Source organism: Eptesicus fuscus, chromosome 25, assembly GCF_027574615.1.
Source record: "Eptesicus fuscus isolate TK198812 chromosome 25, DD_ASM_mEF_20220401, whole genome shotgun sequence".
Lineage (NCBI taxonomy): Eukaryota > Metazoa > Chordata > Mammalia > Chiroptera > Vespertilionidae > Eptesicus > Eptesicus fuscus.
The window spans coordinates 4,369,237-4,393,815 of record NC_072497.1 but is presented as its reverse complement, the minus strand read 5'-3'; the positions used below and the strand labels follow the sequence as shown (position 1 = coordinate 4,393,815).

The 24,579-nt window shown below is 54.9% G+C and overlaps 1 protein-coding gene across 1 annotated transcript; it reads right to left on the bottom strand.

Moving 5' to 3' along the window:
* Window positions 1-157: 157 nt before the first annotated feature.
* On the bottom strand, window positions 158-22,993 carry IDH2 (isocitrate dehydrogenase (NADP(+)) 2). The gene is made up of 11 exons (XM_054713246.1): window positions 22,768-22,993; window positions 9,941-10,032; window positions 7,783-7,948; window positions 5,027-5,187; window positions 4,777-4,920; window positions 3,944-4,080; window positions 3,615-3,766; window positions 1,580-1,692; window positions 1,347-1,444; window positions 1,162-1,254; window positions 158-500 (listed from the first exon to the last, which is right to left on the bottom strand). The coding sequence occupies exons 1-11, from the start codon at window positions 22,880-22,882 to the stop codon at window positions 413-415; spliced, it is 1,359 nt and encodes a 452-aa protein (XP_054569221.1). The 5' UTR covers window positions 22,883-22,993; the 3' UTR covers window positions 158-412.
* Between the last annotated feature and the right edge of the window lie 1,586 nt (window positions 22,994-24,579).

Sequence of the window (24,579 nt, the reverse complement as noted above, 5' to 3'; positions counted from 1 at the left end):
AATCCTGCTCGGTCCCCACCCCCCACGGGCCCTCCCCAACTGGATGGAGCCTGGGAGAGACCTCCTGTGGCCTGAGCCCTGTGGAGCCCCGCCCTCTGATGGCCTCGGCCTCCGGGCCCCAGCTGCCTCCTCCCGAGGGACAAACACAGCAGACAGCTTTGTGAAGAGGTTTTAGTAGCTAAATATGGCACCACGTGTTCCAAGGCGATATAAATTACAGTATGCGGAACATACTGACGGGCTGAGGTAAAACACACGGCTCCTGCCTCACGTCACCACCGCCAGGGGAAACGCAGAGACTGGGGGAAACTTGTCGCTTATAAAAAAAAAAAAAATGTCCCCTAGAAAGGCCTCCTGAGAGGGCTGAGGCTCACCCTCCGCGAGTCCGGGGGCCGGGCGCGCTCGCCGCCCCCTACTTCTGGCCCAGGGCTTTGTCCAGGTTGTTCTTGATGGTGTCCAGGAAGTCCGAGGTGTTCAGGAAGTGTTCGTTGAGCTTCACGCTGCCGAGAGAACACCGCTCACGTGAGGGGCAGAGCCTGAGCTTGGGTATCTTGATGGCAGCACGCCCCCCCCGGCCCCACCCCGTGGGGAGGTGTGGCCAGGCCATCTGCGGGTCACAGGTCACCTCCCCCCGCCGCCCACCGCCCAGGGGCCGCAGCAGAGTCAGCGGGAGGCTGGGAAGGTCGGCCTGTTCTTTTGCAGATGAACGGGCCGCTGGGTACAAGGTCTCCTGGGAGATGCTGGGAGATGGGGACCGGAGCAGGTGGATGGGGACCAACGCAGTGGGCCTGGTCTGGGAAGCGTGGCCCGAGCCATCCCTCAGGGCTGTGGACCTGTCCTGCCCCAGGCTCCTGATGGGGAGCCTCGCCCTAGCCAGTGTGGCTCAATGGATAGAGCGTCAGCCTGCAGACGGAAGGGTCCCAGGTTCGATTCCGGTCAAGGGCACATGCCCGGGTTGCGGGCTCAATCCCCAGTAGGAGGCTGATCAATGATTCTCTCTCATCACTGATGTTTCTTCTCTCTTTCTCTCTCTCCCTTCCTCTCTGAAATCAATAAAGGTTAAAAAAAAGACAGGGGCCCCTAAGAAGGGTCCCTCAGCTTCTGCCCACTGGCCCCCGAGGCCCCCGAAGGCCAGCCCTGCCCTCCTCCCCGGCCACGCACTTGCTGAGACCGTGGATGCAGCCCGCCAGGTCCTTGGTCATGGCTCCGCTCTCCACTGTCTGCACGCACACCTTCTCCAGGGTCTGGGAGAACCTGCAGGGGGCGGGGCAGAGTGAGACCTGGGCCGGGCAGCATCCGGCCCAGGACCTGCCCCGGGGCCAGCGCAGCCCCTCTCCTGCGCTCACCTGATGAGATCCTGGTTCCCGTCCAGCTTTCCCCGGTGCTCCAGGCCTCGCGTCCAGGCGAAGATGCTGGCGATGGGGTTGGTGCTGGTAGGCCGGCCCTGGGGGCAGGGGACACGGGGGAATTAAGAGCCAAAAGGCCAACAAAGGGGGCGACCTGGAGGCAGCTTCCCACCCCTAGACCGACAGGGCCAGGCCCGCCCTCCCAGCCCGTGGGGCACGCTCCCCGCGCTTACCTTCTGGTGCTCCCGATAGTGGCGCGTGACTGTCCCGTGAGCAGCCTCAGCCTCGATGGTCTTTCCGTCGGGGCAGACCAGCACGGACGTCATCAGGCCCAGGGAGCCGAAGCCTGCGGGGTGGGAAGGGCCTCCTCTGAGTGTGGGTGCCTCTCTCCTCGGGTAACCTGGAGCCAGCCCACCTGCCTTCTGGCTGTCACTCAACTGAAGACTCCGCCCACCCTGGGAGGGCAGGCACTGTTTCCGGTTTGCCCACACCCTGGTCGTGGGACTCCAGGGCCCAGCCCAGGGCAGAGGTGGCTAGAGCTGGCCTGTTAGCATATACAGGTTTTCCATTTCAAACTCACCCTTCTGCAAATCTCGTTTGCTTTGCAAAAGGGGCGATTTGCTTTGCAAAAGGGGGGATTTGCTTTGCAAAAGGGGGGATTTGCTTTGCAAAAGGGGGGGTTTGCTTTGCAAAAGAGTGAACTGGAAGTGGAACACCTGTGTCTGTGGCCCCACCTCCGGGTGTCCCACAGCCCGTGGCCCCTGCCCCCCCCCCCCCCCGGGGCCCAAGAGCCCACAGAGTTCTGCGCCAGGAGGCACATTGGCGCAGAAGGAAGAAAGCCTGCTGGCAGCATTTCCCAGCGACCGCTTTATCGGCTGCTCTTGCCGGCTCCTGGCAAGCTCTGTGATATGTTTCCAACGCTCCCCAAATCCACGTGTGAAGCTTTTCTGTTGCCAAGGTCCCCACGGCACCAAAGTAAGAACTGTCAAGTCCCAAGGAAGGAAAAGTCCTCTGGGGAAATGCTCTGTCCAGGAAGTTTTGCTTCTGGCCCAGGGGGAGAGGGGTCCCTTCACGGTTACCTGGACCTTCCCACGCACCAATCCCTTATCTATTTAGGGGTCCCCTGCCATGCCTTTCTCTTGCCTGCTGTGGCTTTTCACCCTGCCAGCCCAGATGGGAATCGTTCTACTGAGAGGATCGCCGCTGAACTTGGCAAAATAAAAGCCGGAGGCCAGGCTGCGATGGACAGGCAGAAGGTCTCAAAGCTTTGTAAGCCCCCTGGGCGGTTCCTTACGGTTCCTCTCTGCTGGAATCTGATTTACACTCTAGGGCTGAGGGTTTTTCCATCTTCCCTCATATTCTCCTACGTCTGAAAGGTGTACTGCGCACGCCCTAGCCGGTTTGGCTCAGTGGATAGAGCGTCGGCCTGCAGACCGAAGGGTCCCGGGTTCGATTCCAGTCAAGGGCACATGCCATGGTCGCAGGCTCCTCCCCGGCCCGGGCCCTGGTCGGGGCTCGTGCAGGAGGCAACCAATCGATGGGTTTCTCTCACATCGATGTTTCTCTCTGTCTTTCTTTCCCTCTCTCTAAAAATCAATGCAAAAATGTCCTCGGGTGAGGATTAAATAAATAAATAAAAGGTTTACTGCGCAAAACAAACTCTCTGCAATTTAAAGAGCACCCGCCCTAGCCGGTTTGGCTCAGTGAATAGAGCGCCGGCCTGCGGACTGAAGGGTCCCGGGTTCGATTCTGGTCAAGGGTACATGCCCGGGTTTCGGGCTCAATCCCCAGTAGAGGGCATGCAGGAGGCAGCCGATCCATGATTCTCTTTCATCATTGATGTATTTATCTATCTCTCCCTCTCCCTCCCTCTCTGAAATCAATAAAAATATTTTTTAAAATAATAATAATAATAAAGATCACCCAGTTTGCTCAATCCCATTTGGTTCCATGGGAGCCAAACCTAGTCACTCGGCCCCTCCCTGGACAGGAACCTCAGGGTCAACAGGCCTAGCCCCTGAGAACCTGAAGTCCCGTGTCCTCCTTCCTCTTCCAACGACAGCCTTAGTCATACACCGGTCCAAACCGCTCAGCTCCCAGGGAGCTCCTGCCCCCTGCTGTCCACAGGGGGCGTTGCAACCAGCCGGCAAACCTGAGTGTTGCTGCTACACTAGAGAGGACCTTATCTACCGAAAGGGTCTAAAAATGACCTCGGCCAGAGAGGCCGAAGGACCCATCCCCACAGGGAGCAGGATGCTCCCGGCGTACCCTGGGCCAGGATGTCCGACTGCACGTCTCCATCATAGTTCTTGCAGGCCCACACAAAGCCGCCTGAAGACTTGAGGACCTGAGCCACCATGTCATCAATGAGCCGGTGCTCGTACCAGATCTTATTCTTCTCGAACTCGGTCTTATAATGCCTGGAAGCAGAGGGGGCCTGTTGTGGGGAGGAAGGCGGGAGGCTGACAGATTTGGGGATTCCCTTCCTGAGCCAAATGCACGGGGACAGCGCCCTTCCCGGGGAGGATGAGGGCTGGGGTGGGGGGGGGGACCAGGAGGGAGGGCTGGGGCATCTTATAAAAGGGGGAGGCTGTTACTTCTCATAGATATCCTGGAAGATGTCTTTGAAGCGCCCGTCATAGGCTTTCAGGATGGTGTTCTTCGTGCTCATGTACAGCGGCCACTTCTTCTGGATGGCGTACTGGAAGCAGCTGTTCGCAAAACCCGAGATGGACTGCAGGGAGAAAGACGGGTTTCTGGCATGGCCCCCCCGCCCCGCCAGGGCCAGGCCCCACCCGGGATGGCACCCCTTCCCTCCACCCGACCCCCTCTTGCAATCTGAGCTCATCCGGCCACCTTCAGCAAGCATCTGTTGTTTCTGCTGGCCCAGCTTCCCCCCTCCCAACTTCGGGGAGGACCCCGTCCCCCAGCTTTATCTTAATATAGTTTATTAATTTTTTACAGAGAGGAAGGGAGAGGGATACAGAGCTAGAAACATCGATGAGAGAGAAACATCGATCAGCTGCCCCCTGCACATGTCCCACTGGGGATGTGCCCACAACCAAGGTACATGCCCGTGACCGGAATCGAACCTGCGACCCTTGAGTCCGCAGGGTGACGCTCTATCCACTGAGCCACACCGGTTATGGCCCCCCGCTTTTGTTTTGGAAAGCTACCACCCCCCCCCCCCACCCCCCGCTCTGCCATTCTTAGACCCTAAGGCTGGGATGGGATCTGTCTCTAGACTCTGTGTGTCTGGCTTATCCAATCAGAGCTCCTCCCCTCTCTCCGGGCCTCTGTGATTGGCTCAGAGGTGGTCATGTGACTCAGGCTAGAACTCTGGCGGGAACCGGTGGAGCTGGCAGAGATAAGCCGGGAGCCGAAAAGGCCAGGCTGGGGGAGAGGAACTCAGGTTCTGTGCCCACCTCACCTCGTCCGTGTTGTACATGCCCATGCCCACGCCGCCAGCAGGGAAGTTGAACACCTCCCACTCCTTGGCACCGCTGCCATCCTTTGGGGTGAACACCATCTTGAAGGTGCCGGCCCGGTCGGCCACAAAGTCCGTGGCCTTGTACTGCAGAGACGAGAGGGTGGCTCAGGCTGCGGCTCCCAGATGGGGGGGGGGGGGGGGGGGGGGGGGCGGTCCGGGCCAGCAGAGCCCAACTCCCGCCTCGGCCCACCTGGTCGCCATGGGCGTGCCTGCCAATGGTGATGGGCATGGTCCAGCCGGGGACCAGACGGGGGATGTTCTTGCAGATAATGGGCTCCCGGAAGACAGTCCCGCCAAGGATGTTCCGGATGGTTCCGTTGGGACTCTTCCACATCTTCTTCAGCTTGAACTCTAGGGGAGCGGAGATGAAGTGGCCCCACCACAGCCCCCACCTTCTAGCCAGAATCTGAAACACCGAGCAAGAGTGCAGCCAGGGGAGGGGTCCTGCAGATGATTCCGGGGAAGAGTCTGGAGCAGTGGTTCTCAACCTCCCTAATGCCGCGACCCTTTAATACAGGTCCTCATGTCGTGGTGACCCCCCCCAACCATAACATTATTTTCGTTGCTACTTCGTAACTGTAGTTTTGCTACTGTTAATGAATAGTCATGTAAATATCTGTGTTTTCCGATGGTCTTAGGCGACCCTGCTAGTGGTTCTCAACCTATAGAGCCTAAGACCATCGGAAAACACAGATATTTACATGAGGAACATCACCACAACATGAGGAACTGTATGAAAGGGTCGTGGCATTGCCCTTACTGGTTTGGCTCAGTGGATAGAGTGTCAGCCTGGGGACTCAAGGGTCCCAGGTTCGATTCCGGTCAAGGGCATGTACCTTGGTTGTGGGCACATCCCCAGTGGTGGGTGTGCAGGAGGCAGCCGATGGATGCTTCTCTCTCATCCATGTTTCTAAATCTCTATCCCTCTCCCTTCCTCTCTGTAAAAGATCAATAAAATATATATATTTAAAAAAAAAAAAAGGGTCGCGGCATTAGGAAGGTTGAGAACCACTAGTCTAGAGTGTGAATGTGTGGGCCCTGGAACCACATTGCCTGGCTTCAGGGTCCACTCCACCACCTCTGACTGTGAGTCTCATGAGGAGGTCTAACCCAAGCTACAACATGAAAGTAGTCATAAAGCCTTAGCTGGCCTGGCTCAGTGGATAGAGCGTTGGCCTGTGGACTGAAGGGTCCCAGGTTCGATTCCGGCCAAGGGCACATGCCTGGGTTGCAGGCTCGATCCCCAGTAGGGAGCGTGCAGGAGGCAGCCCACCCATGATTCTCTCTCATCATTGCTGTTTTTATCTCCCTCTCCCTTCCTCTCTGAAATAAAAAAAATATTTTCAAAAAGAAAAGAAAGTAGTGATAAAATATCTAATCTCTTGGATCGCTGTGAGGATTAAATGAACTCATACATGAAGTACTCAGACCAGTGCCTGGCACGTGGTCTGACTACTGTGACTCCCACATGGCACTGGGACGAGTAGCTTCGTCCGGCGAACCCTGGCCGCACACGGCCTCACCCCGGGTGCCCTGGTTCTGGCCCCAGGACTGCCACTAATCGCAGGGCCAGGCCTGAGTTATCAAGATTGTGCCTTCAACATCCTTATCCAGAAAATGCGGATATATACATCCCAGGGTTTGGGAGGAAAAAAAAAAAAAAGAAAACCTTGTGAGAAGAAGAGCTTAGCACTAAAATGATTCCGCCTGGCCAGCATGGCTCAGTGGTTGAGCGTCAACCTATGAACCAAGAGGTCACGGTTCAATTCCAGGTCAGGGCACATGCCCGGGTTGCGGGCTCGATTCCCAGTGTGAGGGATGCAGGAGGCAGGCAATCAACGATTCTCTCTCATCATTGAAGTTTCTATCTCTCTCTTCCTTCCTCTCTAAAATAAATAAAAAATGTATTAAAATAAAATTGAAAAATAAATAAAATGATTCCAATACCTTAAGGCCAGTACAACCCAAAGACAGGAGGAAGCCTGGCCGGGGGTGTCTCAAATGCTTCCTTCTAGGTCCCTGATTCTGCCGGAATTAGGGGGACAGAAGTCTGTAAACTCCTACACCACCCTTGCTTTTCTTTTTTTTTTTAATAATATATATTTTATTGATTTTTTACAGAGAGGAAAGGAGAGGGATAGAGAGTTAGAAACATCGATCAGCTGCCTCCTGCACACCCCCTACTGGGGATGTGCCTGCAACCAAGGTACATGCCCTTGACCGGAATCGAACCTGGGACCCTTCAGTCCGCAGGCCGACGCTCTATCCACTGAGCCAAACCGGTTAGGGCTACACCACCCTTTCTTGGCCTTTCCAAACCTGGCCCCTCTATCCACACACCATTGTCATTTCACGGAAGCCTCAGGAGCAGCCCTCAGGACCAGGGACCGGCAGTCAGGACCAGGGACAGCAGCCAGTCCAGCCTGCTGGGGGGCACCTCGCTGAGGCCCCTGGATGGCCACCGGGGCAGGGGTAGACCTGCAATGCCAAGACCGTGCGTGCAGGACGCTAGTCACGTACCCCGGAGCCCCCAAGGCCCTGAAGAATACAGGCCTGGCACACAGTCCTCCTCCGGACAGAGGTGGCCCGGGTCTCTCTGTCCACCTGCCAGCAAAAAACAGTCCAGGAGGCCAGAGCGGCAGCCACCCCAAGAGCCATTCTCACGGTAACAGCACCGGCATCGGCTTCCTCCTCCTACTCCCTGTCACCAATGGCGCCTCCACTGGCCAGAGCCACACATCACAGCGGGAACCCCACTGGCCTGGGAGCAGGGAATGGATTCCGGTCTCTGCTCTATCACACCCTGACTGCGGAAGCTGAAGCCAGCCCCTTCACTGCCCCTCCCCAACCCCATCTACAGGGACCACTGTCCCCCAGGCATTCCCAGGGAGACTGGGGTCACGCCCCAGCCCACCCACCCCTCATGCCCCCCCTCTCCCCCCGTACCTTCCACCCGGGCCTCATCAGGAGTGATGGTGGCGCACTTGACGGCCACGCTGTACTTCTGGGTGGCCAATGCCGAGTCGATGGTGACCTGGTCGTCAGTCTTGTCACGGTTTGGGAGCCCCAGGTCGAAATACTTGAGCTGGACATCCACGTGGGGCAGGATGAGCTAGAGACAGAGGCCAGGACAAGGCGTCAGCCCAGATACGATGGCTCAGGGGCATGTGCAGGCTGCGGCAGGGGACACTCAGGCAGGGCAGGGACGAGGGAAGGCCAGCAGAGGGAGGGGCAGCGCAGCAGAAGGTGAGAGTCGGCCATTCCTGGGTGGGGCCTGGACAAAGCTGGCTGGAGGCGGGGGCTCTGGAGAGAGGCCGGCAGCCCCTCAGAGGGCTCATCCCCTAGCATGGACCGTATGCCCCTGCTATGGCCCATCAACTCAGCCAAACCCCAAACCCCAAGTGCATCGCTATTCTCTAAACCAGGGGTGGGGCCCGGCCGGTGTGGCTCAGTAGTTGAGCATCGACCTGCGAACCTGGAGGTCACAGTTCGATTCCCGGTCAGGGCTCATGCCCGGGTTGCGGGCTCCATCCGCAGTAGGGGGTGTGCAGGAGGCAGCCGATCCATGATTCTCTCTCATCATTGATGTTTCTATCTCTCCCTCTCCCTTCCCCCTTCCTCTCTGAAATCAACAAAATATATTTGAAGCAAACAAACAAACAAACGAGGGATGGGGAATATCTGGCCTGCAGGCTGTATAAGGCCCACGGAATCATTTGGTCTGGCCCTGCCAAGACATTAGGGGTGATTTAATTAAATGTCTGACCAAACACAGCAGGATAATTTTTTAAGCTGATAATTCTGTATGGCCCATGAACGATGTTATATATCTTACTGATTTTTTCACAGAGAGGAAGGGAGAGGGATAGAGAACTAGAAACATCGATGAGAGAGAGACACCGACCAGCTGCCTCCTGCACACCCCCTACTGGGGGATGTGCCCGCAACCAAGGTACATGCCCCCGACCGGAATCGAACCTATGAACGATGTTATAAACATCCAAATGGCCCTTGGCAGAAAAAGGGTTCCCCACCCCTACAACGGTGGGTTCCCTCGTCTCCCCCATCAGAAATGGCGCTTCTCAAGCTTCTCCTTGGGAACATAGGTAAGCTGTGGGGTCTTCCCCTGGACAACACACTCTCCCAGGCAGAACCCAGTGACTTGGAGAAGCCAAGAAGCCACCCTGGGAACCAGGGGCTGTGGTGACTCAAACTTAAGTCACTGCCCTACAGCCACCACTCACGAGGACATCCCCGAACCACTCAGAAAAGGTGACCTCCGGCCCGGCCGGTGTGGCTCCGTGGTTGAGCATCGACCTAGGAACTAGGAGGTCACGGTTCGATTCTGGTCAAGGGCACGTGCCCGGGTTGCGGGCTCGATCCCCAGTGTGGGGGGCGTGCAGGAGGCGGCCGATCCATGATTCTCATCATTGATGTTTCTATCGCTCTCTCCCTCTCCCTTCCTCTCTGAAGTCAATGAAAAAAATACATAAAAAAGCCCTGACCGGTGTGGCTCAGTGGATAGAGCACCAGCCTGCGGACTGAAGGGTCCCGGGTTCGATTCCGGACAAGGGCATATACCTTGGTTGCAGGCACATCCCCAGTGGGGGGTGTGCAGGAGGCAGCTGATCGATGTTTCTCTCTCATCGATGTTTCTAACTCTCTATCCCTCTCCCTTCCTCTCTGTATAAAAATCAATAAAATATATATATTATATAAAAAAAAAAAATACATAAAAAGAAAAGGTGACTCCAGGCACAGCTGCACCCACACCAGCCCCGCGCTCCTTCAACCCCTTGAGGCAGCTCGTCGGGACAGAGGGGGTGAGGAGGACAGGATACAGGGGCGGCCCTGAGTCTGCACACAGATGGAGACACGCAGGCTTCGGCACCAGCAGGAGGCCCAGGCCGCTGCCAGACGTCCCAAGAACCACGCACGAGCGGTCTGGACACAGCGGAAGGATGGGTGGGAGGAGGAGGGAAACAGAACTGCGGCCACCCACCAGGGGACAGGGGCGTCAGGTGATGGGGGCGCCTGAAGCGGGGCGGAGCGCTGAGCCCGGCCGGCCACGGGGAGAGCTCCCACCCACACCGGAAGGAACTACCTTGTCCTTGATGAACTGCCAGATGATACGGGTCATCTCATCGCCGTCCATCTCCACCACCGGCTTGGCCACCTTGATCCTCTTGTCGGCATCTAGGACGGGGCACAGACACTGCATGAGGCCCCTGGGAAGGAAGGGGAGGGAGCCCCCCCCCCAAGGGGAGAGCAGTGGTCAGCCAGGCCCAGCGGCCCAGCGGCCCAGCGTTCACACTCAGGAACAGCTCTCGGACAGCTCGGGGGACCTGAACCCCCCGCGCTGAGCATGGCCAGCCAGCCTGGCCAGTGAGATCTCCTCCCTGGGGATCTGAAGGCAGAGACCCCGAGCCAGCCGGGGCCGCCCTGTCCAGCAGCCCACCAGGAGAGGCTGTCCTGGGGTTCCCCAGGGTGGCCCAGGATCCCCTCTAGTCCAATCCACGCAGTTCTACGAGCTACCGTGTCCTTTTTTTTTTTTTTTTAATTCTCACCCGAGGAGATTTTTTCCATCGACTCTTAGAGTGGAAGAGAGAGGGAAAGACAGAGAGACATATCGATGTGAGACAAAGACATCGATGGGTTGCCTCCTGCACGAGCCCGGGACAGGGAGGAGCCTGCAACCGAGGTACGTGCCCTCGACCGGAATCGAACCCCCGGGACCCTTCGGTCCGCAGTTCCGACGCTCTATCCACTGAGCCACACCGGCTAGGGCTTCCCTGCGTCCTTCTCATAACAGCCTCTCACACTCGGCCTGTCACTCACTCGGTCTGTTGCTTGCAACCTGAGAACCTGACTAACTTGCAATGAGGAGGGATTGTATTAACACCTCCTCGGGGCCGGACAGTGTCCCCCACCGTGTACATGATTCCATTCACTCCTCCCCAGGGGAGTATCATCACCTCCACTTTGAATGTGGGGGGAGCTGAGGCTCCCGGCTTACAGTTTGAAAACAGGAGGATTCGCACCTTGCAGGAGAGGAAACACGGGCTGAGGGCACCTGGGAAGGGAACTCAGAACGGGTCCGAGTGGCTCAGCTCGGCCAGTCCTGCCAGAGAAGCATCACAAGACGGGACGAGGGGGAGGGCGGAGTGGAAACCAGAGCCAGGAAAGCTCTTCAAGGAAATTCTGACACGAGAAAAACCAGCAGTCTGGGAAGTGCATTCCAAGGAAAACTCAAGAAAATGGCCCAGCCCCCGCTGGTGTGGCTCAGTGGATAGAGCGTCGGCCTGCGGACTGACGGGTCCCGGGTTCGATTCCGGTCAAGGGCACATGCCCGGGGTTGTGGGCTCGATCCCCAAGTAGGGGGCGTGCAGGAGGCTGCCGATCAATGATTCTCTTATCATTGAGGTTTCTCTCTCTCCCTCTCCTTTCCTCTCTGAGATAAATAAAAACATATTTCGCCCTAACCGGTGTGGCTCAGTGGATAGAGCATCGGCCTGCGGACTCAAGAGTCCCAGGTTCGATTCCGGTCAAGGGCATGTACCTTGGTTGCGGGCACATCCCCAGTGGGGGGTGGGCAGGAGGCAGCTGATCGATGTTTCTCTCTCATCGATGTTTCTAGCTCTCTATCCCTCTCCCTTCCTCTCTGTGAAAAAATCAATAAAATATATTTAAAAAATAAAAAATATGCCCCCGCTGGTTTGGCTCAGTGGATAGAGCGTTGGCCTGCGGACTGAAGGGTCCCAGGTTCGATTCCAGTCAAGGGCACATGCCTGGGTTGCGGGCTCGATCCCCAATAGGGGGTGTGCAAGAGGCAGCCGATCAATGATTCTCTCGCATCATTGATGTTTCTATCTCTCTCTCCCTCTCCTTTCCTCTCTAAAATCAATAAAAATATATTTAAAAAAATAAAAACATATTTTTTTAAAAAAAGAAGAGAAAACGGCCCATCTAATTCATCAGTGCAGGCCGCCTTGGAGGAGGCTTTTTGACCCTCTGAGAGGGGCACCCCAGCACCAAAACATCCCTCCGCCCGCAGCCTGGAGGAATCAGTGACTGCCCAGCAGGATGATCCCATCTATGCAAAACCTGCAACCGGGTGGGAGCTCAGCTGCTTAGAGCGTGGTCCCGATACGCCAAGGTTGTGGGTTCGATCCCCGGTCAGGGCACATACGAGAAGCAACCAATGAAAGCATAAATAAGTGGAACAACAAATTCATGTGTCTTCCCTCTCTCCCTTCCTCCTTCTCAAAAAAAAAAAAAAAAAAAGAGTGTAGAGATTATTCAGAGACAGGAGGGAACGCAGATCCCTTGCTCAAGTGCAGCCTGGGATGCCCTTGTGAGTCAGAGATGAAAAAAGCAGAAAGCAACACAGCCTGGAAAGACTTCACTCCCTGGAGAACAAGGGATTTGGGGCCCAGGCTACAGCATGCCTTCACCCTTTCTGGTCTGAAGCTTGACGGGAGCAGGTTCGAGGACCTGCAGAAAGTCTCCTGGGCTGGGGCAGGGCGACCTTGATTTTTAGGGGCACTTCCTGTGAGTTCATTTGAGGAGAGCCAGCCCAATGTTTAAAGAACATGTTGAACCCTAATCAGGATCCCTAAGGAGAGACTCATTCAGGGGCCAGTCCTAAAGGTCGCACACGTGAGCTCCATTCAAGTGTTGGACTTCCTGCCGGCGGCCCGTGGGCTGTGGACACCACGCTTCCTCCGTGAGGGAGTTGAATGTCAAGGTCACCGCAGTGCACATGGGAGTCCAACCCTCAGAGACCACAGGACCCGCTTACTTACAACCAGATGCTAAGCGCCTCTTCCTGAAACACCTAAAACGCAACAGCGCCCGCCCCCAAGGAGTGAGGATGGCAGGGAAGACCCACAGGTCATGAGGAGACAGCAAGCAGCGCCTTTATCAAGGTCAAGGAGCTGGGAACGGTGATGAGAACCAAAGCAGCAGGCTCATTCTGTTTGACCCACTTAGTGTTGTGTGTTTTTTTGTTTGTTTGTTTGTTTTTATATATTTTATTGATTGTTTTACAGAGAGGAAGGGAGAGGGATAGAGAGCTAGAAACATCGATGAGAGAGAAACATTGATCAGCTGCCTCCTGCACGCTCCCTACTGGGGATGTTCCTGCCACCAAGGTACATGCCCTTGACCAGAATCGAACCTGGGACCCTTGAGTCTGCAGGCTGACGCTCTGTCCACTGAGCCAAACCGGTTAGGGCCGTAGTGTTTTTCTTAAGTATGAATTGGTGGCCACAGTTTAAAACCAGGAGTTTGTAACAACAAAATAACCCCAAAAAGCAAGCGGGCAAAGGACTTGAATAGATAAGTTCTCCAAAGTGATGGATAAAAAGCCAACGAGCTCGTGAAAACATGCTCAACGTCACTAATCATGAGGGAAATGCAAATCAAAACCACAATGAGATACCACCTGACACCCCTTAGAATGGCTACTGTCAAAAAACAAACACACAAACAAACAGAAGACAACAGGTCAACACGTGGTGGGCTCATGCCGGCAGCCCGTGGGCTGTGGACACCACGCTTCCTCCGTGAGGGAGTTGAATGTCAAGGTCACCGCAGTGCACATGGGAGTCCAACCCTCAGAGATCACAGGGCCCCGCTTACTTACAACCAGATGCTAAGCGCCTCTTTCCTGAAACACCTAAAACGCAACAGCGCCCGCCCCCAAGGAGTGAGGATGGCAGGGAAGACCCACAGGTCATGAGGAGACAGCCAGCAGCGCCTTTATCAAGGTCAAGGAGCTGGGAACGGTGATGAGAACCAAAGTAGGATGTGGAGAAATTGGAACCCTGTGCACTGCCGGTGAGATGTGAACTCGTGCAGCTGCTACAGAAAACAGTTCCATACGGTGCCATTGGATCTACGAATTAAAAACTAGAGCCTGGCCGGCGTGGCTCAGCGGCTCAGCATTGACCTGTGAACCAGGAGGTCACGGTTCGACTCCCGGTCAGGGCACATGCCCGGGTTGCGGGCTCGATCCCCAGTGTGGGGCGTGCAGGAGGCAGTGGGTCAATGACTCTCTGTCATCATTGATGTTTCTATCTCTCTCTCCCTCTCCCTTCCTCTCTGAAATCAATAAAAATGTATTTAAAAACAAAAACTAGAAATCACCATGTGGCCCACCAGTCCTACTCCTGGATATATATCTGGAAGAACTGAAAGCAGGGTTTTGCACACCCATACTCATAGCAGCATTACGCGCAATAGCCAAGAGTGGGGAGCAACAGATGAATGATGAACAAACCAGATGTGGCATGGACCTTCAGGAGGAGAACAGGCCCGGCTGGTGTGGCTCAGTGGTTGACTGTCGACCTATGAACCAGGAGGCCATAGTTCGTTGGATTCCCGGTCAGGTCACATGCCCAGGTTGCGGGCTCGATCCCCAGTAGGGGGCGTGCAGGAGGCAGCCGATTAATGATTCTCACTCCTCATTGATGTTTCTCTCTCTCTCTCCCTTCCTCTCTAAAATCAATAAAAACATATTATTAAAAAAAAAAAAAAGGAGAACAGGACTCCGAAGCTAATCCAGGAGAGTTGAGAAAAACTTTCCTCCTCAAGGTTGAACAATGTTCATAATTCCAAGTTTTTAAGACTGGGCTCCTCACCCCTTAACCATGGATGTACCTGCTTTAAAACCAAAAAGGGAAGTGACTCCACTAGTGATCTAGGGCCTACCCCAACAGCTTTTGCTACTTGTTCTTTTATTTCAAATTGCACAAAGGCAAATTCACTTTGTATCTCTTACCATTGCAACCCTGGCCAGGTAGCTCAGTTAGTTAAAGTGTCCTCCAGATACTCCAAGGTTTCGGGTTCAACCCCCAGTCAGGGCACATACAAGAATCTACCAATGAATGCATAAATAAGTGGAACGACAAATCGACGTTCCTTTCTCTCTAAAAAAACATTGCCCTATTTCCCAAACCCTCTTTCATGTTTTGTTTTTTGTGTGTTTTTTTTTAAATATATTTTATTGATCTTTTACAGAGAGGAAGGGAAAGGGATAGAGAGCCAGAAACATCAATGAGAGAGAAACATCGATCAGCTGCCTCCTGCACACCTCCTACTGGGGATGTGCCTGCAACCAAGGTACATGCCCTTGACCGGAATCGAACCTGGGACCTTTCAGTCCCCAGGCCGACGCTCTATCCACTGAGCCAAACCGGCCAGGGCTAAACACTCTTTCATGTTAACATTTTCGGGAAGCAACTCCTATGATAAATTAGAAGCAGTATTAAATATGTAAGGATTTAATAACTAAGCTTTTTACAATCCCTGTCTGTACCTTACTCAGAAGGCCAATGAGCTTCAACATGATATGTTTAAGGCGGAACGTACATGCAATGGAATACTATTCAGCCTTGAAAAGGAAGGCAATCTTGTCACACATGCCACAACACAGATGAACCTTAAGGACATCATGCCAGTCACAGAAAGACAGATTCGCCTCACATGAGGTGCCTAAAGAAATCAAAGTCATAGAAACAGAAAGCAGGATGGTGGTTACCAGGGGCTGGGGTGCGGGGAATAGGGAGTTATTGTTTAACGGGTATAAAGTTTTAGCTTTGCAAGATGAAAAAGCTCTGGATATTGGTTGGACAATATATGTAAATACACTGAACACTACTGAACTGCAGACTTAAAAATGGAAATTTTTGTTATGCATTTGTACAATCTATATATACACTGAGTGGCCAGATTATGATGATCTCTGAACGCATAATAATCTGGCCACTCAGTGTCTATCCTATATAATAAAAGGCTAATATGCAAATTGTCCCCTCGACCAGGAGTTCGACCAGCAGACAGGCTGGCCAACCGCCCATCTCCCCTCCCCCTGGCCAGGATGGCTGGACCCCACCCATGCACAAATTCATGAATAGGGCCTCTAATATATGTATAAACTGAGTGGCCAGATTATTATGCAGTCAGAGATCATAATAATCTGGCCACTCAGTGTATATAGAAGCCCAATATGCAAATTGTCCCCACAGGAGTTCAACCGGGAGACGGATCGCTCCCTATGGCGTGTGCTGACCACCAGGGGGCAGCACGGAACTAAGGAAGGCCCCAGCTGGCAGCTGGAAGGCCCCGATCGGCCCTGATTGCTGGCCAAGCCTCGGGACCCTACCTGTTCACGAATTTCGTGCACCGGGCCTCTAGTAAAACATAAGAAATAAAGACTCAGTTAAAAAAAATTAAACCAGTCCAAAAAAGAAATAAACACCTTAGAAGATTTTACACAAAAATCCAGCCTCTCTGGTGACGGGATTGAGACGTACAGGTTGGTAGTTACAGAAGAGCCACAGGGATGTAAAATTAAGTACAGCCTGGGAAATGTAGTCAATAATACTGTAATTATGCGTGGTGCCAGGTGGAGACTGGAAATAGGGGGCACACTTAGTAAAGTATATGATTGTCTAACAACTATGTTGTGTACCTGAAACAAATACAAAATAACATTGAATAATAACAGTATTTGAAAATAAAGCCTTTAGCCCTAGCTGGTTTGGATCAGTAGATAAGAGTGTCGGCCTGCTGACTGAAGGGTCCCAGGTTCAATTCCGGCCAAGGGCACATGCCCATGTTACAGGTTCAATCCCCAGTAAGGGGCGTGCAGGAGGCAGCCGATCAATGATTCTCTTTCTCATCATTTTTTAAAATATATTTTTTTTATTGATTTCAGAGAGGAAGGGAGAGGGGAGAGAGAGAGAGAGAGAAACATCAATGTTGAGAATCATTGATCGGCTTCCTCCTCCACACCCCCTACTGGGGATCGAACCCGCAACCCGGGCATGTGCCCTCAACCGGAATCGAACCTGGGACCTTCCAGTCTGCAGGCCGACGCTCTATCCACTGAGCCAAACCGGCTAGGGCCTCTCTCTCATCGTTGATGTTTCTCTCTCTCTCTCCTCCCTCTTCCTTCTTCTCTGAAATCAATAAAAAAATATTTTTAAAAAAAGAAAAAAAAGTTTTTAATTTAAAAAAGTAAAGTAAAATAAATTAAGAATAGAAAAAAAAATCCAGCCTCTCTTGAAGAATGAGTTGCTTCCACATGCTGAGCCCGTGCTGGCTCAAGACCCGGAGGGGCTGGACTGGGCTGAGGCGGCTTCTCTCTCCACGCCAGGCCTACCACGTGTCCCTCAGAGTGCCCCCAGGCATGGGAGTTTAAGACCTCGGCTGTTGCTCAGCCAAATATGGTGGAGACACTCCCATCATCTGCCCCCATGGGAGACAAGTGGCAACAAGCAACCTGAAATCCAAGGAACAGAAGCTGGGCCTCCCCGAATGCCTCCGAGGGACACCATGAAACCTTCAGATGAGACGTTGCACAAACATCGTCCTCTTGGCCAGGGTGTGGGGATGGAATGACAGCAGTCCCAGGAGGTCCATTAGGCCAACTGTCCTCCCCGTGTGGGGCTCCCAGCACCCAACACCGAGCAAGGATTTCTTTTTAATATATTTTTATTGATTTCAGAGAGGAAGGGAGAGGGAGAGATAGAAACATCCTATCTAATAAAGAGGGAATATGCTAATTGACCCTCACACCCTCACAAAGATGATGGCACCCATAGCCAATAAGGAGGGAATATGCTAACTGAATGTCACACCCTCAAAGATGGCAGTGCTCAGCCCCCCCAGCTGTCCAGGGCTGCCCGAGGCTCAGGTAACCAGGGCTGGCCGAGGCTTGCACTGCTGGCAGTGGCAGCAGCAGAGGAGGTGTGATGGGGGCGTCACCTTCCCCTGATCGCCGGGTTGCCTCCTGCCCGTGAGGGCTCCCGGACTGTGAGAGGGGGCAGGCTGGGCTGAGGGATCCCCCCTCCAGTGCATGAATTTTCATGCACCGGGCCTCTAGTCAATGATGAGAATCATTGATTGGCTGCCTCCTGCACGCCCCCTACTGGGGATCGAGTTGCAGCTCAGGCATGTGCCCTGACCGAGAATTGAACCTGCGACCTCTTGGTTCCTGGGTTGACGCTCAACGGTGGCTGACCCACACCCGCCGGGCCCAAGTAAGGATTCCAAACCCATCCCCGGTTTTCAGGATCTGCCTGCTGCTGCAAGCTTAGGGTTCCAGGTACCCGGAATGACAGCCACCCCCAAGACAACTGCTTCTATGGCATCCCTACCCGTGCTCGGCCAGCATGGCCAGCAGAACAAGGAGCCCCAATTCCGGGAGCAATTTTGGAAGACACTCTAGTATTTTCCTCCCTTTCTCTCACACCCACAGTCAAACCATCAAAAAGCCCTACTGGCTCTTCCTTCAAAATACATCCAGAATCCAACTACTTCTCACCTCCCCCAGAGCCACCATTCGGCTCCCAGCCACCATCCTCTCTTGCCAGGTTATACCTCCGACCAGGTCCCTGAGGCCAGAGTGCTCCTTCTAAAATGCAAAGCAGGAGGAGCCATGGCTGGTGTGGCTCAGTGGATAGAGCGTCGGCCTGCAGACTGGAGCGTCCCAGGTTCGATTCCAGTCAAGGGCACATGCTCGGGTTGTGGGCTCGATCCCCAGTAGGGGGTATGTAGGAGGGAGTCGATCAATGATTCTCTCTCATCATTGATGTTTCTATCTCTCTCCCTCTCCCTTCCTTTCTGAAATCAATAAAAAATATATTTTTTTTTTAAAAGCAAAGCAGGTCATGACACTCCTCTCAAAATCCTGCAAAGCCTCTCCTTTCAGTCAGAGTAAAGGCCGGAGTCCTCAAAAATGGCCTGCAAGCCCCTCCCAGCCCCCACCACCTGGCCCATCTGTCGCTCACCATCATGGACTCTGAGCCACCCTCACGCACACACGCTCTCCTCTCTGCTTCTCCCACAGGCAATGGTATAGAACAGGGGTCGGCAAACTCACGAGTCCACAGAGCCAACTATCAACAGCACAACGATGGAAATTTCTTTGGAGAGCCACATTTTTTTAAACTGAAACTTCTTCGAACGCCACTCCTTCAACATAGACTCGCCCAGGCCGTGGTATTTTGTGGAAGAGCCACACTCAAGGGGCCAAAGAGCCGCATGTGGCTCGCGAGCCGCAGTTTGCCGACCACGGAGACCTTGACCCCCTGCAGTTCACTCTTCCTTAGATAACGAAACGCCCCTTTCTTCTACCCAAACTTTCACACACGCCTTCCTTGCGCACTTGTTCTCCTGTTAGCATCTGTCACATTAGCCTACTTCTATCTTGTTTACTGTCTGTCTCCACATTAGAAGTTAAGCTCCAGCCGAAACCGGTTTGGCTCAGTGGATAGAGCATCGGCCTGCAGACTCAAGGGTCCCAGGTTCAATTCCGGTCGGGGGCATGTGCCATGGTTGCGGGTGCATCCCCGGTGGGGGGTGTGCGGGGGGCGGCTGATCGATGTTTCTCTCTCATCGATGTTTCTAGCTCTCTATCCCTCTCTCTTCCTCTCTGTAAAAAATCAATAAAATATTAAAAAAAAAAAAAAAAAAGAAGTTAAGCTCCATGAAGGGCAGGAATCTGGGCCTCTTATTCCCAGCTCTGCCCCTAGCACCTTGCACAGTAGAAGCACAGTATTTGCTGAAGGCATGAATGAATGTCAAGGTCTGGTCAGTTCGGTCCGCTGCCCTGCCCTCACCCCCTGTTTGGATGGAATGTGCTTCCCCCGCCCCCTCTCCCGGGATCCATGGCCACACAGCAGGCCGGCGAGTTCTCACCATCGGGCTGCACCAGACCATCAAAAAGGTACACAGTGGAAATTCCGCCAGGCCGTGGAGAAGCTCACAATTCACAGTGTGTTAATATTTGCAACCGGCTGGCATTTTTCCACCTGGGTTTACGGAAGAGGCAAGTCCAGGGCAGGCCACGGAGTCCAACTTCCAGGAATCGGGGTGCAGGAGTTTCCAGCTCATCCCCTACATGGAATCAGCACACGAGGCCTCAGCCTCCCAGACGGGATTTGGGGACGGGCCCCGGGTTTTCCTGAGAGGCTTTTCTTCAAAACCCACTGGACCTAAACACAACCACCCAAAACAGCTCTGAAGGGGCAGCTGCGGCCTTAGGTCAGGCGTCCTCAAACTACGGCCCGCGGGCCACATGCGGGTGTTTTTGCCGTTTTTTTTTTTTTTTTTTTTGTTTTTTAATATATTTTATTGATTTTTTACAGAGAAGAAGAGAGAGGGATAGAGAGTTAGAAACATTGATGATAGAGAGACATCGATCAGCTGCCTCCTGCACACCCCCCACCGGGGATGTGCCCGCAACCAAGGTACATGCCCTTGACCGGAATCGGACCTGGGACCCTTGAGTCCGCAGGCCGACGCTCTATCCACTGAGCCAAACCGGTTTCGGCCGTTTTGTTTTTTTACTTCAAAATAAGATATGTGCAGTGTGCATAGGAATTTGTTCATAGTTTTTTTTTTTTTTTTAAACTATAGTCCGGCCCTCCCACGGTCTGAGGGACAGGGAACTGGCCCCCTGTTTAAAAAGTTTGAGGACCCCTGCCTTATGGGATGTGGTTGGAACATGGCTCAGTGGAGAGCAAGTAAGAACTCCACTGAGCCAGGCCGGCGTGGCTCAATGGTTAAGCGTGGACCTACGCACCAGGAGGTCAGGGTTCGATTCCCCGTCAGGGCACATGCCAGGGTTGCAGGCTCAACCCCCAGGAGGGGGCCTGCAGGAGGCAGCCAATCCATGATTCTCTCTCTCTCTCTATCTCTCGCTCCCTCTCCCTTCCTCTCTGAAATCAATAAAAATGTGGTTTTTTTTAAAAAAAGAACTCTACTAGGTTTGCAAAACCTTGAACCGTCACTAAATAAATTTCCCTCGAATCTCTGAGCTCAGGCAAGTCACCAAGATCTGAAGAGTTAAAAGGCAGCTGAGAAAATTAAGAAGTTCCCACACTAGGAGTGGGACAGAGGAAGGCTAGATGAGTCATTCTCCCCACAGCCCACCGTCACATCCCCAAACTCTAATCAGAACCACAGGATCCGTAACTAAAGGCCTAGGAGTTGCAAAACTAGAAAGAGACACGTGTGGGAATCTGCCAGATTCCTGAGCCCCACCCCCTTCCCCTCACCAGGCAGCAAAGACACAGAGTGTTTTAACCCAAAAATACTCTTTCTATGTCATCAAGGGGAATGCCAACTATGTTGTCTCTGCCAGCGTTGCCAGGTACCAAGCTAGCAGAGGTCAGAATCGTATACGCTCACGTCCAACTCAAATACCAGGCATTCTTCCCAGGAATAACCGACTTCCGGAAGGACCTGCAACCAGCCTGCTCTTTTGATGTGTTGCCACAATCCAGGCCCCTAAGGTGCTTTGTTTTCTTGTTTGTGTGTGTGGAGGGGGTGGGGTTCTTTTTAAAAATATATATATATTGTATTGATTTTTTTAGAAAGAGAGGGAGAGAGAGAAACATCGATGTGAGAGTGAAACATCAACTGGCTGCCTCCTGCACGCCCCCTACTGGCAATTGAGCCTGAAACCCCTGCCTGATGGGGACTCGAACCCAAACCTTTTGGTGACCAGATGATGCCCAACCAACTGAGCCACACAGGCCAGGCTTTTCCTTTTTCTTTCTTTCTTTTCAAAAAGTAAAAAAAAAAAAATTATTATCAATGCAGAATAAAAAGGAGAATTGGAGTGGGCATATAACTTGCTCCATCTTTTGCTGAAGGAGGTGCCTATGGGAAACTTGGTTTGGGGGCACCTGGAACCTTGGGATTGGGGGGGGGCTGACCCTTTAGAGACAAATCCTAGAAGTTCAAAAGCAGAAATGCCCCTTTCTCCTTGGCAAGTGGGTGGGGTAGGGGGGGGTGCTGGGGCCCCAACACTAGTCAGCTGCTCCCACACCGGGTTAAAGATTACCTACACAGGCTGTAGAGCCAGGCTGCCTGAGCCCCACCCCCTCTTCCCCACTCTCCGGGCTCACCCCAAGGGGCTCCTGGCCAGGTGAGGATAGGGGTTTCCATGACAACAGGCATCAGACGGGGCCAAGGGACCTACATTGCTCCCTGCCGTTTGTTTGTAGCCGGGCGATGGAGAGCCAGGGTGCAGGCAGTGCCCACATACCAGCAGGGGCAGCCTACGTGGGTCCTGGAGGTCCAGGCTACGTCCTGCTTCCCAGGACCCGACCGCTGTCTCCTCTGCTGAGCCGGGAGCTAAGGGTACCACCACATTAGCTGCGAACAAAAGTCTCCGCATGGGTGAGCCGGGCAGGGCCAAAGAGCAGCAAGCGCAGGAGCCGGCCCGGCGAGAAAAGGCAAATCGAGCCAAGGACAGGGCCTGGGATGGAGCCTCAAGTGCAGCGACAAGGAGAAGGGGGGGGGGGGGGGGGCGGGGAGTCCAAACAAAGGGGGGGAATGAAAAGCACGCTTCTCCAGCTGTCGCATAAAAGGCTCCAAAAATAGCTGACGAGGGCCTGGCAGCCAGGAGGGGTTGCAGCGCGCTTGGCTGAAAAGGAACGGGAAGTGGATGCCTCCTCCCTCCCGCCTTTGTCTGAGCAGGAACAGCTCGCGGGGTGCTCCGGCCCCCACTCGGTTGCTCGTCTCCCGCCAGCGCGGGTGGGATCCCCTCCTGGTCCGGGACACCCCCAAGCACCTCCATATATAGTTATATCGGGTGCACGAGGCAGCCCCGAGCCCCCCCTCCTGCCCCCCCTGCCAACCCCCGCGCGCAGGGCCGCAGGGCTGGCATCGCCCGGGCCACCAGTTGCCACCGTCCTTCAAGTCCCCACCGCTGCGCCTGGCGCGGCCTGGGAACTCGGGGCAGGGGGCCGCGGAGCGAGGCCCCCCCGCCCCCTGCTCTTTGTGTGCCCAAACCCGCGGTCCCCGGCCTGCGAGCGGCCCGATCGCGCTCCCCGGCCCCCCGCTCGGAGGCCGCCACGTCGCGGAGCCCGGAGCGCGCCCGCCCGCCCGGACCAGACTCTGGGCACTCACAGTGGCGCCGCGGCTGCTCCTGCAAGTTGGGGCCCGTCAGGGCGGCTGGCGCCCACGCCGGCCCGGAGCCCGACGCCTTGCCGAGCGATCGCACGACCCGCAGGTAGCCAGCCATGCCGAGCAGAGGACACCAACCCCGCAGGCGAGATCCCAGCGCCGGCCGCTGCTCCGCTGCCTGGCGGCGGGCTGCCCAGACCCTGGGCTCCCGGCGCGCGGGCACGGCCGGGGGCGGGGCCGCCGGGGGCGCCGTCCCATTGGGCCGCGCCGGGAGGGGGCGGGGCCAGCCGGCGGGACACGCCCCCTCACGCAGCCGGCGCTGCCCCAGCGTCGCGGGAAGCCCAGTTGGACGCGCGCCAGAGGCGGGTGAGACCGCTTGGCACACGCGCGCGCGCGCGGGGGTCGGCGCTGGAGAATAAGGGGGCGCCCCTCTCTCCAGGTCTCCTCGTTAAAATCGGGGTGTCAACTACCGACGCAGCTGAAGCGCCCCGAAAGGCACATCTGAGGAAACCACCTGCGTCCTTGGCGTTCGCTGCGCTGAAGCCTGAGGCGCGTTCCCCCAGCGCGCGGCGTGCGCTCTCGGAACGAAGACCGCGGGCACCTCGGGTCTCCTCAGGGTCGCGCTCAGCTCCTCGTCCCCCCTCCACGGGTGGTGCGGACTGACCGGAGCCGCCCCCCGCGACTGCGTCTCACCCGAAGGTCAAGCTGCTGGTCCCCGAAGGCACTCAGCGTGGCCGCCGAGGGGAGTCGTCCTCGAGGCCGCAGGCCTGCGCCCGGGCGCGCGCTGTCCTCAAGGGCAACCCCGCCGCTTCCCGAGGGGGGTCCCCGCACGCAGCCGGCGCTGAATAAACTCGAGTTCACCCAGGTAAACAGCCCCATTTTTTGCCTGTTTTCATAGGGAAAAAAAAAAACAAAAAACATACGGGTTGGTTCTGTCAAAAAAAAAAAAAAACCACGGTTCCCCACCCTCTTTTTACTGCCCGCCCCTTCCCCCCCCCCTCCTCTCTTTTCACCCATTTTCTTGACATGAGACACCAACAGGACTGGGGTTTTATGTAGAAATAAAAAAAAATCTAACCCTCACCCCCCCCCCCCCCACTTTTCCAGTCACAACTCCCTCCAAATGCTCTCACCCACTTTCTGTTCTGTGCTCCCCGCTTCCCAGTCACATTGCCAGATGGCGCCGGGCCAGGAAAGCGACCTTGAATTTCTAACTTCACAACTTCCTCCTCCTCCTCCCGGTCCCAGCCAGGCAGAGCGAATGACGCCCCGGCCCTGAGGTCCACAGGCTGAGCCCCAAGATAGGCTGCTTTGGGGGGCCCCCCCCCCAAAGTCCGAGGCGTCGGTCGAATGCCTGTGCTTGGGCCAGCGTGTCCCAGAATGACCCGTGACAGCCCGTTCGCTCTGTTCCCAATTCTGTTGCTCAAAACACAAGCAGAGAGCCCTAGCCAGTGTGGCTCAGTGGATAGAGCGTCGGCCTGCGGACTGAAGGGTCCCTGGTTCGATTCCCCATCAAGGGCACATGCCCGAGTTGTGGGCTCGCCCCCCCCCAGTAGGGGGCGCGCAGGAGGCAGCCAATCCATGGTTCTCTCTCATCATTGATGTTTCTCTCTCCCGAAATCAATAAAAATTTAAAAAAAATAAAAACACACAAGCAGAGACTGTAGAAGCCTCTGGTATGTGGCTCTCATGCCATCCTGGTGTTACCATGCAGCACCTGGGCCTCCACACCTGTAAACCTGGAGAATGCAGCCCCCCCCACCCCCACCCCGAGGATCCTTGGGACCCAGATATTCTGATTTAGTTATGTGTGCC